We start from the raw sequence: 13,920 nt of genomic DNA, 5'->3' as shown, positions 1-13,920 counted from the left end.
ACCATGAGTAACTTTTGTTTCCTTAACCTTCAGATCTGTCTCAGTTGGCCGGGCGCGGTGGCTCAAGCCTGTAATCCCAGCACTTTGGGAGGCCGAGACGAGTGGATCACGAGGTCAGGAGATCGAGACCATCCTGGCTAACACGGTGAAACCCCGTCTCTACTAAAAAATACAAAAAGCTAGCCGGGCGAGGTGGCGGGCGCCTGTAGTCCCAGCTACCTGGGAGGCTGAGGCAGGAGAATGGCGTAAACCCGGGAGGCGGAGCTTGCAGTGAGCTGAGATCCGGCTACTGCACTCCAGCCCGGGCGACAGAGCGACACTCCGTCTCAAAAAAAAAAAAAAAAAAAAAGAAAATTCAAGCCATCTGGCTACATTTCCCTACAGCAGCAGTCAACTGGAATGGGCTAGTTACTGCCCCACCTTGAGGTGGACTGAGCGTTCCAGTTTGCTGCAGTGTCTACCACACCCTGTTGTCTTATCCCAGCTCATGAGATTCACTCACTTTACCTGCCTGGCATCAGAAGGCATTTGACTTTGTGACTTTTGAGCCAGGCTAAGAGAAATTCCAAATACATTGAGTTGTGATCACCATCAAATTCAGCTCAGAGCAAAGGGATGGACCTGAATTCCTAATGGCATTCTGAAGGGAGTTTTTCCTTTCTGCACAAATCCAAAAATCACAAAGAACTCATCTACCTCCGTGACCATCCCCTGCAGGGCACCAGCGTTCAGTGACCTGTCCTTTCTGTTGTACCTGAAAACTTACTTTCTGATAATCCGCACGGCCCACTTTCTCCTTTGGATTGCCTTCCGAGCCAGAGCCCCACGCCAATGGGCTTCCAGTTTGATGGCTGAAAAAGTTCACTGCTGGCATTAGAAGGTGAGCACAATCGTATGGAAACACAGAAGGCTTTTCCAGAAGGCTTTATCCATTCAACAAACATCTGGACGCCCACCACAACACTCTGTTAGCCTCAGAGATGGAAGGTCGGATGAATGTCATCAGTTCTTACCTGGGAGCACTCAGGCAACAATCGAACCAGGGGCAGACAGAACAGAGGGGCCTATGGAAGATTTCCCGAAATTACATGAGGGAGTCATTTTCCCAGGGTCTTTTTCAGCCACAGCAATGGCACTTGTGATGGTACAGATAAGTCTTACCACCATGTTTAGTTTCACTGGGGTTTACTTTTAGTTGTCTACGTTAAAAAAATTGGCGTACACCGGCCACTGCACTCCAGCCTGGGCTACAGAGCGAGACTCTGTCTCAAAAAAAAAAAAAAAAAAATTGGCGTACATAAATTAGGGCACATAAAACTTAGGTTCTGGCTTATTTCCCAATTTTTTTTTTTTTTTTTTTTTTTGAGACGGAGTCTCACTCTGTCGCCCAGGCTGGAGTGTAGTGGTGTGATCTTGGTTCACTACACAGGTTCAAGTGATTCTCCCACCTCAGCCTCCTGAGTAGCTGGGATTACAGATGTGCACCACCACACCCAGCTACTTTTTGTGTGTTTTTAGTAGAGACGGGGTTTCGCCATGTTGGGCAGGCTGATCTCGAACTCCTGACCTCAGGTGATCCACCCACCTTGGCCTCCTGAAGTGCTGAAATTACAGGTGTGAGCTACCGTGCCCGGCCTGTTTCCCAATTTTTTAATGCTCTTCAGATTTTTTGATTTTTGAGTATTCAGATTTTTTGAACGCTTTTCTTTTAATCCTCAGAACAGCAATGTTTCATTTACAAAAACAAGCAACTTGAATCAACCCAAATATCCATCAACAGAACAGTTAAGTTGTGACATACTCGGCCGGGCGCAGTGGCTCAAGCCTGTAATCCCAGCACTTTGGGAGACTGAGACGGGTGGATCACGAGGTCAGGAGATCGAGACCATCCTGGCTAATACGGTGAAACCCTGTCTCTACTAAAAATACAAAAGACGAGGCGGGCGCCTGTAGTCCCAGCTACTCGGGAGGCTGAGACAGGAGAATGGCGTGAACCCGGGAGGCGGAGCTTGCAGTGAGCTGAGATCCAGCCACAGCACTCCAGCCTGGGCGGCAGAGCAAGACTCCGTCTCAAAAAAAAAAAAAAAAAAAAAGTTGTGGCATACTCATAGTTCAGAGGCTGGCCCACTACAGCCCGCCGCTTGTTTATGTAAATAAAGTTTTATTTCAACACGGCCCTGCCCATTCATTTACATATTATCTAAAGCTACTTTCGTGCTACCATGGCAGAGTTGAGTAGCTGTGACGGAGACCATAAGACCCCCAAGTCTAAAATACTTCTTATAATGCTGACCTCTGCTACAGTGGAATTCTATGTAGCTATGAGCAAATGAATAACTTAAATCTATACACATCTCCTGGTTGAATTTCAGAAACAATCTGGAGTGCAAAAATGTCACCCAAAATACCAAGAGTATAGTTTTCTTAAGTTTAAAACATGTCAAATTATACACAGATTATTTAGAGATACATCCGTAGATAGTGAAACTACTGAAGAAAAACAAGAGAATGATTAATGCAAAATTCAAGAGAGTGGTTACTCCCAAGAAATGTATGTATATGGGTGGGAGTGTTGTTTGAGAACATGACTGGGGAGGGACAAAAAAAAGGAAGGGCTTCAAGGGTACTTGTATGTTTGAAACCTTTTCCAAAAATTATTCTTTTGTTTTTTTTTGAGATAGGGTCTCACTTTGTCACCCAGGCTGGAGTGCAGTGGTTCCATTGTGGCTCACTGCAACCTCTGCCTCCTGGGCTCAAACAATCCTCCTGCATCAGCCCTCCAAGTAGCTGGGACTACAGGTGTTAACCACCACGCCTAGCTAATTTTTTGGTTTTTTTGTTTGTTTGTTTTTTGGTAGACACAGGGTTTCACCATGTTGCCAAGGCTGGTCTCGAACTCTTGAGCTCAAGTAATCCACCCGCCTCAGCCTCCCAAAGTGCTAGGATCATAGGTATGAGCCACGGTGCCTGGCCCACAAAATTATTCTTTAAATGTACACATATTGTAGGTCCAATAAAACATGCCTGTGGAACAAATACAGGCCACTATGTTATAAATCTCCAATCAGTAAGGAAAAATGAGAAGAGGTCCCAGAATTGGACCGCGAGATAGCCCCACACCAAGGTTTTAAGGATGAGCAGGAGGAGAGAACTCACAGATGTGCCCCCAGGTGCCAAGCAGATGAGAACAGGAGCAAACTCGTGTGTTTCTTTTTAATTCTTACCTGCTTGTCTTTTTTTCACATATTCTTTCCTTCCTAGGCAGCTTTTGTATGTGGCTTGGATTCTTGCAACTTGAAATAAAACAGATGTTTGGTGAAAGGGCTTTGCATTTGTGCATCTTTGTGGTTGTGACCTCCAGGGGTGTTTGGGGGATAACGGAAGGGGGCATCAAAGGCCTGTGTGTAGTGATGTTTCAGGAAGCCAGTTCAGCACTGCAGACCTGAGAGCTGGCTGGTTACATGACGCCTGGCTCCCAGATGCGGCCTGGGAACTGGAGTTTCCTTCCTGCCTTTCCTTTTCCCAGGGCAAGGAACAGACCTAGTGCTAAGAGCCCCCCAGTTCCATGCCAGGCATTGGGTTTCATTCTCATACCCCAGCCCACAAGGCAGGCATCATCAACACAGTTTACACATGGGCATGCAGGTTCAGACAGATGGTGAAGACACTTGCTGGGCAACACAGCTAAGGAGGAACACAAACCCATGTCTGACCACAGAACTCTCCCTCGGCTTCTGAATCCTGCATCCACCCGCTCCACACAGCAATCTAGGTCCTATCAGAGGCCAAGCTCATGAAGGGCCTTACAGAGCAGCTACGTCCTCTTCCCTGCGAGCCGGTTAGAGATGCTGGCTCAGGCCCCCCGGCCTAACTGTGGCCCTTCAGCCACATCCCCAGCCATTGGTGCCCACTGCTACGGAGGTCAGAAAATGAGACCACCAAGCCTTGAAGCCAGATACACCCACGTTCAAACCCCAGCTTGGCTGCTTACTCGCTGTGTAGCCTTCAACAAGTTACCAACACCTCCGTGCCTCAGTTTCCCTGCATAGAAAGTGAAGACTAACACCCACGTCACCTAGCTCATGGGTCTGTTCTCAGAACAGAATGAGACCGTGGTATAAAGGACTTAGTGTTCACCTGGCGTATGGCAGGCCCTCAAATGACTTAAGCGTGCTTCTTGACAGACTGGTTACGTTTCAAAGGGGACGCTCCCTCCCCCAGCAGTTTTGATTTTTTACTTTTTGCATTTCCTCATCTAACTTTTCTCATTGACCATTCCCAACAAACCCCCAGGCTGCAGGCTTTGAAACTACACTTTCCAACATCAGACACGCAGACAAGTGACGTTTTGGAAACGTTAATTTAAAGGGACTGGTTTCTCATGGTTTTACACCCCAGTAGTGAACAACAGGATCTGATCCAAACGAGAACTGAGACAGAGAACAACGTTTATCTATCTGCCTGCATCTGTGACTGACCTCCAAGCACTCATGAAAACAGAAATTCACAGGGATTTTATCATAATCCCATATCTCGTTCCTAGTTTCCAAAGTAAATGCTTCTAACGTTATATCAAACACCCATGTTTAAGATGTATCCCCAAGCTCTACTTGTTCATTTCATATTGTTGAAATCAGGACAGAAAAAGAAATCATACCTAGTTGATGTTTACAAAATTCCAAGGCATCTTCGGTAGCAAACAGAGTTCTGGGGAAACGAATGAATATTTTGGTTCTAAAAGTGAAAAGAAATGTTTTTGTAATTAATTGGTCAGTTTACCATCTAGTGGGTTGAACGGTGCCCCCTTCAAAAATTCATGTCCACGCAGAACCTCAGAATATGATCTTATTTGGAAATAGGGTGTTTGCAGATGTGACTGAGGTAAGGATAGAAATGAGATCATCCTGGAATAGGGTGGGCCCTAAATCCACTGAGAGTGTCCCTATACACACAGAAAGACACAGGGGAGGAGCCCCTGTGAGCACGGAGGCAGAGACTGGAGGGACACAGCTACAGCTAAGCAACGCCAGGAGCTGCCAGAGCTGGAAGAGGCTCCTGCAGGAACGTGGCCCTGCCAGCTCTTGATTTTTGGATTTCTGGCCTCCACAGCTAGGAGAGAACAGATTTGTTTTAAATCAGTCACTTTGTGATCATTTGTGACATAGTCCTAGGAAGTGAATACACCATCCTAACCTGAAGTTGCTTCAAGTTATGTTCCTGGGCTTTAAAGAGTGACGACGAAGAATATGGGTGTTTTTTTGTTTGTTTGTTTTTTGTTTTGAAACAGTCTCAGTTTGCTGCCCAGGCTGGGGTGCAGTGGCGCAATCTCAGCTCACTGCAATCCCCGTCTCCCAGGTTCAAGTGATTCTCATGCCTCAGACTCCCGAGTAGCTGGGATTACAGGCACCAGCCACCACGGCTAGCCAGATAAAGAATGTGGATCGAAGCTTAAAAGAAGATCATGCCGGGGCATGGTGACTCACGCCTGTAATCCCAGCACTTTGGGAGGCCGAGGCAGGCGGATCACCTGAGGTCAGGAGTTTGAGACCAGACTGACCAACGTGGTGAAACCCCGTCTGTACTAAAAATACAAAAATTAGTTCGGCATGGTGGTGAGCACCTGTAATCCCAGCTACTTGAGAGGCTGAGGCAGGAGAATCGCTTGACCCCGGGAGGCGGAGGTTACAGTGAGCCAAGATTGCGCCACTGCAGCCTGGGTGACAGAGCAAGACTCTGTCTCAAAAAAAAAAAAAAAAAAAAAAAAAAAAAAAAAAAAAGAAGAAGAAGAAAAAAAGAAGATCACATTAGCCAGCAGAGAGCTTACAAATATTGACCTCATGTTGCCTGCCCCACCCTCAGCCTGGTGAGGGAAAGTTCCCTGGGCAGCCACTGGGACCAGCAGTGGGTGGTGGCTGATGATCCCACTCTCCCTTGTCCCTGTTCCAATTTATGGAACAGGGGACAGACGGATCCCACCTCTGACCTCCATGCCCTGCCTCCCTCAGGATGTGCTGAGCCTTGCAGAATCCCCTTGGAGATCTGGATTGAATAAGTAAGTGATCCTTGGGACAGGCCCAGAATAGGAGCCTAAAGATGGAGAGAGGCCAAGGCGGCCCAGACGACCATGTACAAGCGGGAGTTCGGAGTTGGCGGGGAAAGCTCAGGAACAGGGTCACAGGCAGAGATCTCCGGGGCGGGGAAGCCCTGCCTCGGGGAATACATCTTCACGCTGGGGCACCTTTCCCTGCAACCACATTAACCCTGACCAAAATGACTAACAAGGCGGCCTCAGATCTTCCCGATTCATGTCCCTTGAGTTGTGCCTGAAAGCTTTCAATGCGTACGAAAGTTCTCTGCTCATGGACAACTAAGACTCCACAGTTAAGAGTTCTAGCACACCATTTCTGAGATGCTACAGATGATCTCACATTGTCTAGGTCCCAATAGCTCCTCTGGCAGGTCACGCGTACATGGAAACAGTGAAAGAATCCAGGCACACAGAGTTTAGGTGGCCCCTCTGCTTCCCTGTGTTTTGCCGGCAAGGAGGCCCATCTGCTGAGTCAGTTTAGTGCAGAGCGTTCCTTTATAACTTCACTGCCTCCCACCGGCAGCACCATAGCTCTTCTAAATAATTAAGAGCTGCATTTACATTGAGTAGATGAGGCATACATCTTGTAAATCTCCATAAATCCCTAGGAATTGAGTCTCCAGGCTCTAGATGGATACGGATCAATGCACAAACCCTTTGATGTCAAGGGAAGAGACCATTTGGTGGTCTTCTGGTCACTTACTTGCCTAACTTGTATTCCTCAGGTTTGTAGCCCATGTAGTTGATCAGCCGTTCCACGCCCTCTGCTGGAGGCCCGTGCCAGTGAGGCCAGGTGTCTGGGCATAAGGACTTGTACCTAGCAGGAGAGGAGACCGACATGGAGAAGCTGTGACTGTACCTTCCTCTAGCCCTCCCCCACATCCCCGGCCCCAGAAGCCTGCTGAGCGCTGCTGTGGCATGTCAGCCGCTCACTGTATGTGGTAGTCCCATCACACGAACTTTCTCGAATTCAAAGATGGGTGCTTTGCAAGAAAGGAAGAAGAGATAAGCTGTTTCAATGTAGTAGGAAGTTTGACCTGTCTTTGTAGAACAATGACATCATCAGATGCTCAACCCAGTGACTCAGTTCCACTCCTAGGTATCTGTCCAAGAGAAATGAAAGGGTGTCCAAACATTCATACCTGAATGTTCATAGCAGCCACTGGGTGTAGCAGTGCATGGTGCTATGATTCATAATAGCCAAAACGTGGAAACAACCCAGATGTCCATCAACAGAAAACTGAACAAACAAATGTAGCCTAGCACCAGAAGAAAAAGTTCTATGCTTGGGGCCAGGTACCGTGTGTCAAGCTTGTAACCCCAGCAATTTGGGAGGCCAAGGCAGGAGGATCACTTGAGGCCAGGCATTTGAGACCAGCCTGGGCAGACCCTGTTTCTACTTAAAAAAAAAAAAAAAAAAAAAAAAGGCTGAGCACGGTGGCTCATGCCTATAATCCCAGCACTTTGGGAGCCTGAGGTGGGCGGATCACAAGGTCCGGAGATCGAGATCATCCTGGTTAACACGGTGAAACCCCGTCTCTACTAAAAATACAAAAAATTAGCCGGGCGTGATGGCGGGCACCTGTAGTCCTAGCTACTCAGGAAGCTGAGGCAGGAGAATGGCATTGAACCTGGGAAATGGAGCTTGCAGTAACTGAGATTGCACCACTGCCCTCTAGCCTGGGTGACAGAGTGAGACTCCATCTCAAAAGAAAAAAAAATTTTTTTTAGCCAGGTGCGGTGGTGTGCGGCTATAGTCCCAGCTACTCAGGAGGATGAGGCAGGAGGATCGCTTGAGTCCAGGAGGTTGAGGCTTCAGTGAGTACTCCAGCCTGGGTAACAGAGACCCTGTCTCAAGAAAGAGTAGAGAAGAGAAAGAAAAGTTTCCATGCTTGTGAAGTGTTGAGGGCTTCCCGCACCCCCAGGGGTAATTTTGGCTCCAGTGTTAAGAACCTGATTCCAGCATGCAGTTCCCTTCTACCCTGCAGTCACTAGAAAGAGAACTGTGATGTCTGTAGTATAATGAAACAAGTGAATGCAGAATTCAGAAATGCAGATGGATCAAGGCTGGAAGCAACACAATTGGAGCCACTGGCGTAGAAACAGAATGAAACAGCCCAACTCCAGAGTGGGACGAGTCACCACCTCACCTGTGCAACGTGAACAGTAACAGGACCTTCCTCATGGGGTTCTCATGAGGTTGAAACGAGATAATACACACTAGGTATTTGGTCCCAGTCCGAGACTCAGTGAGTGCTAGCAGCGGTGTTCACAATATGCTCCTTCCTTTCATATTATGTTTATTTTTATTATTTATTTATTTCTGAGACAGAGTCTCGCTTTGTCACCCAGGCTGGAGTGCAGTGGCACGATCTCCACTCACTGCAAGCTCCACCTCCTGGGTTCACGCCATTCTCCTGCCTCAGCCTCCCAAGTAGCTGCAACTACAGGCGCCCGCCATCACACCCGGCTAATTTTTTGTATATTTTAGTAGAGACAGGGTTTCACCGTGTTAGCCAGGATGTCTCAGGCCCTGCTTTCATCCATGCAGACCTTGCCCAATACCAGCACACACTGCCAAAGTTAGACAGATAAGGAGGGGCTGGGGAGAAGCCCTAAATGCCTGCAGGTTGGAGGGACTAGTACCTTCTGTTCTCTTCAACTCTATGATATGGTTGCTCCCTGATCAAGGGAAGTGGTGCCAGGCAGGTGCACAGGGTTCGGCCATCTCCAGCTCAGTCCTGTGAACCTCCCCCTGCCTCTCTGTCCCCAGCCACTGACCAGCTGCCATGCTGGCCTCTCAGCTTGCCCTGGAGCTTACTCCCACCTCCAGGCTTTCCTGCCTAGATTGATGTTCCCTGAATGCTATGGACTGATCGTCTGTGTCCCCACAAAATTCATATGATGAAATCTAACTCCCAGTGGGATGGTGTTAGGAGGCAAGGCCTCTGACAGGTGATTAGGTCACAAGGGTGGAGCACTCATAAATGAGATCAGTGCCCCTATGAGCTCATGTGCCCCTTCCACTATGTGAAGACACAGTGAGAAGGCACCATCTACAAACAAGGAAGCTGAAGCTGGCCCTCACCAGACACTGAGTCTACCAGCACCTTGAACTTGGACTTCCCAGCCTCCAGAACTGTGAGACGTTTCCGTTGGTTAGAAGCCACCCAGTGTTTCATTATAGCAGCCCAAACACACTAAGACACCAAATGTCCTCATGGCTCACTCCGTCACTCAGAGAGTGACCCCCTTACCTAAGGAGGGAGCCTGGCCACTCTTTCCCTTTACCTGGATTCACTTTTCTTCAAATAACATATTCCTGCCTGACCTTATACAGTCACCCCTCAGTATCTGTGGCAGATTGGTTCCAGGACCCCCATGGATAAAAAATCCACGGATGTTCAAATCCCTGATAAAAAATGGCACAGTGTTTGCATATAACCTGAGTACATCCTCCTATACACTTTAATCATCTCTAAATTACTTATTATACCTAATACTATGTAAGTGCTATGTAAATAGTTATTATATGTATTGCTTTTTAATTTGTATTATTATTGTTGTATTGTTATTTTCATTGTATTTTTAAAAGCATTTTCAATCCATAGTTGGTTGAATCCTCGGATGTGGAACCCATGGGTATGGAGGGCCAACTTTACATCTTTGTTATTGCTGGTCTCCCCCACAGAAAGTAAATTCCATGAGGATAGAGATGGGGTCTGTTCTGTTCTCTGCTGTCACCCCAGCTAGGACAGTGCTAGCTCAGATAGCTGCTCACCAGTTTTTGTTTGTTTGTTTGTTTTGTCTTGATACACAGTCTCATTCTATCTCCCAGGCCGGAGTGCAGTGGCATGATTGCAGCTCACTGCAACCTCTACCTCCTGGGTTCAAATGATTCCCATGCCTCAGCCTCCCGAGTAGCTGGAATTATAGGCATGCACCACCACGCCTGGCTAATTTTTGTATTTTTAGCAGACACAGGATTTCACCATGTTGGTCAGGCTGGTCTTGAACTCCTGACCTCAAGTGATCCACCCACCTTGGCCTCCCAAAGTGCTGGGATTACAGGTGTGAGCGAACATGCCTGGCCTGCTCACTAGTTTTTATGGAAAGAATGAATGAGCCTCAGACAGCAGCAGAAATAGACAATAGATGTATGAAGTTCAAAAAAAACACAGGTAGATGGGAACATCAAGTTCGTATGTGTTTGGGGGGTGAGGTGGGCGCTGGCTGTTGCCCCTGCCATCTGCCGCAGAAGTCAAATTTGGGATGAGGATGAATGAATGATAAGTAGCTGATGGGCCAAAATGGTGGGCAAAGGAGGTACATCCAGGAAAAACAAAGGCAAAGAGTCTCAAATGACTACACTCAAAATATTAGGTTGAACCACATGAAATTGCTGATATTCAACCATTCTGACCCAGCAAAGTGACCATTTATTATGCTTGAGAGTGTATAGCTATTTTGGTAGCATAAATTCACACACAGCCCATCACTGAAGAAGTGTTGGTGTATAAGCAATTTGGGGGATGGCGAGAATAGGCGTAGAAATATTTCATTAAATCTTTACAAATTCCCTGAGCCCAGACAATTTAATCCTACGGATCAGGGAAATGACAGGTCACAGCTATAAGAGAATGAGAATTATGACCCAAGTTTGTGTGGTTTGAAAACCCATGTCTCTACTGCTAACCTGCTGCTCTTGACAACCTGTTGGGCTAAGGCACTAAACCAGGCCCTATGGTCCCAAATGGACTTAGCTTCCCCTGCTAATTCAGAGGCCTATGGGGCACTGCCCACGGCTGCCCCCTGGTGGCAGGTCTACGCACTTGGCCTTGCCCTTGACGGTAAACAGGGATTAGTGAAATGAACAGAAGACGGTAAACTGAGTTTTTGTGAGTTTGTTTTTTGTTTTGTTTTGTTTTTTTTTGAGACAGGGTTCTCATTCTGTCACCCAGGCTGGAGTGCAGTGGTGCGATCTCAAGTTCACTGAAGCCTCAACCTCCCAGGCTCAGGTGATCCTCCCACCTCAGCCTTCCAAGTAGCTGGGACTATAGATGCGCACCGCCACACCCAGCTAATTTTTTTTTTTCTTTTTTTGGTAGAGATTGGGTTTTGCCATGTTGCCCAGGCTGGTCTCGAACTCCTGGCCTCAAGCAATCCTCCCACCTCAGCCTCCCAAAATGCTGGGATTACAGGCATGAGCCACTGCGGCCAGCCAGAGTTGGTTTTTATCATTTTGTTTTGTTTTGTTTTGAGACGGAGTCTCGCTTTGCTGCCCAGGCTGGAGTGCAGTGGCACGATCTCGGCTCACTGCAAGCTCTGCCTCCTGGGTTCATGCCATTCTCTTGCCTCAGCCTCCCGAGTAGCTGGGACTACAGGTGCCCGCCACCACACCCAGTTAAGTTTTTTTCTTTTTTTTGTATTTTTAGTAGAGATGGGGTTTCACCATGTTAGCCAGATGGTCTCGATCTCCTGACCTCGTGATCTGCCCGCCTCAGCCTCCCAAAGTGTTGGAATTAAAAGTGTGAGCAGGCCGGGCGCGGTGGCTCAAGCCTGTAATCCAGCACTTTGGGAGGCCGAGACGGGTGGATCACGAGGTCAGGAGATCAAGACCATCCTGGCTAACATGGTGAAACCCCGTCTCTACTAAAAAATACAAAAAACTAGCCGGGCGAGGTGGCGGGCACCTGTAGTCCCAGCTACTCCAGAGGCTGAGGCAGGAGAATGGCGTAAACCCGGGAGGCGGAGCTTGCAGTGAGCTGAGATCCAGCCACTGCACTCCAGCCTGGGCCACAGAGCGAGACTCCGTCTCAAAAAAAATAAATAAATAAATACATAAATAAAATAAAATAAAATAAAATAAAACTGTGAGCAACAGAGTTGGGTTTTTGTATTCTCCCAAATGTTAGTGTTTTTAGCTGTCATAAACTACAGCAGTTAAGAACCAAACTGAGCCTTCCTAAGGGATGCCATTTTCTTTATCATTAAACCCCAGAGATTCTCACATAGTAGGCACATGACTATTAGCTTCAGATCAATAAAGCACATTTTACCTTTGCAAGAAATGCTCATATTTCCTCCGGTATGCAAAACCGGCCCGTCTCACCCGCAGGTGCTCCATCAGCCCCAGGTATTTGATCTGATGCCTTATGAGGAAGTCATCAAATTTGCCTTAGGAGAAATAGAAGAGAGAATGACAGAAAAGGACACCATGGCTTCATTTCAACCAAGACAGATCACAGTCTGAAAGCTGAAGTTCAGTGGGCTGGGTCTGGCCCCAGACTTGTTTTGTGGGGCCTTAATTAATTAATTAATTTTATTTATTTATTTATTTTTGAGACGGGGTTTCACTCTTGTTGCCCAGGCTGGAGTGCAGTGGCACAATCTCAGCTTTCTGCAACCTCTGCCTCCTGGGTTTAAGTGATTCTCCTGCCTCAGCCTCCCGAGTTGTAGGGATTTCAGGTGCCCGCCAACCATGCCTGGCTAATTTTTATAGTTTTAGTAGAGACGGGGGTTTCACCATGTTGTCCAGATTGGTCTCGAACTCTTGACCTTAGGTGATCCACCTGCCTCAGCCTCCCAAAATGCTGAGATTACAGGCATGAGCCACTGTGCCCAGCCCAATTGTGTTTTTTTAAATGGGGGAATTTTACAGGAAAAAATTAAATTTCTGGTTCCTTTGAAAAGTCCTGAGATCTGGCTATCCTGGCCCCAGAGTCCCACATGGCAATAGCTGGCCGGAGAGGAGTAGTGCTGCTGCCCCTTTAGACAGAATGTGCCTTCTCCAGTTTGCCGCAGTCCCCTCTACTCCCTATTGCCTTACAACCTGTCTGCTTCACTCATTTGCTTTTCCTGCCTGGCCTCTGTGAGCCTCTGATGATTCATTATCATTCATTATAATGGTTCCTAACGACTACATTATAGACCATGGCAAGAGCTTAGAAACTACCCAAGTCATGGATCGTTTTGGAAGACTGTTCCCTGACTGGAAAAGAGCAACGTTGACTCCCCTTACCTCTGACACCTGCCTGACTCAGCTTTGTAGCTCCTGAAAATGACCAAGCTCTGAGCAATGCTCACTCTGAACCACCAAAGGAATTCATTTACCTTCTATTACTATTTTTTGAGATAGGGTCTCACTCTGTCACCCTTACTGGAGTGCAGTGGCACAATCATGGCTCACTGCAGCCTTGAACTCCTGGGCTTAATTGATCCTCCCACCTCAGCCTCCCGAGTAGATGGGACTACAGGCACGTGCCACTACACCCAGCTAGTTTTTGTATTTTTAGTAGAGACATGCCACCATGCCTGGCTAATTTTTGCATTTTTTGTAGAGACAGGGTTTTGCCATGTTGCCCAAGCTGGTCTCCAATTCCTGGGCTCAAGTAATCTGCCTGCCTCAACCTCCCAAAGTGCTAGGATTACAGGCATAAGCATGTAACACCTGGCCATCTTCTATTATTTAGAAAGGAAAATGATTCACATCCAGAGGACATCAGGTGAGCTTGTGGTGGTGTTTAGGATCCCAACCCACTGCCACCTCGCTTTGTCTTACGGCCTCCTTTCCTGAGCCCAGTTCATAATGATTCACAACTCACTGGGTTCTTTCCTGTCATTGGGCTTGATGCAACGAATGTAGGAGGGCTCCTTAGAGATGAGGATTTCTAGAAGGCTGCTCAGACTGTTTTTAAACTGAGTCCCAACCTGCAAAGAGAGAGAGAGAGAGAATGAGCCAGGGAGATACTGCTGCTTCCAATGAATACAGAGAAGACTGGCCAGGGCTCAAGGTGTCAACCCTATAGAGCTGAACTATTGACAGATTGTCT

The 13,920-nt window shown here is 47.4% G+C and overlaps 1 protein-coding gene across 1 annotated transcript in view; it reads right to left on the bottom strand.

Annotated features, from left to right (window-relative positions):
- MYO1H (myosin IH) overlaps nucleotides 1-13,920 on the bottom strand; it is a 77,114-nt gene that overhangs the window by 23,927 nt on the left and 39,267 nt on the right. The window contains exons 17-22 of the mRNA XM_026454619.2: nucleotides 13,693-13,798; nucleotides 12,148-12,265; nucleotides 6,792-6,905; nucleotides 4,658-4,734; nucleotides 3,225-3,293; nucleotides 767-851 (exon numbers count right to left, since the gene is read on the bottom strand). Of these exons, the coding sequence (XP_026310404.1) occupies nucleotides 767-851; nucleotides 3,225-3,293; nucleotides 4,658-4,734; nucleotides 6,792-6,905; nucleotides 12,148-12,265; nucleotides 13,693-13,798 (569 nt within the window). The remainder of the gene's footprint in view (nucleotides 1-766; nucleotides 852-3,224; nucleotides 3,294-4,657; nucleotides 4,735-6,791; nucleotides 6,906-12,147; nucleotides 12,266-13,692; nucleotides 13,799-13,920) is intronic.

Source organism: Piliocolobus tephrosceles, chromosome 10 (assembly GCF_002776525.5).
Source record: "Piliocolobus tephrosceles isolate RC106 chromosome 10, ASM277652v3, whole genome shotgun sequence".
Lineage (NCBI taxonomy): Eukaryota > Metazoa > Chordata > Mammalia > Primates > Cercopithecidae > Piliocolobus > Piliocolobus tephrosceles.
The sequence above is the reverse complement of the archived record's forward strand: the minus strand, read 5'-3'. Positions and strand labels throughout refer to the sequence as shown.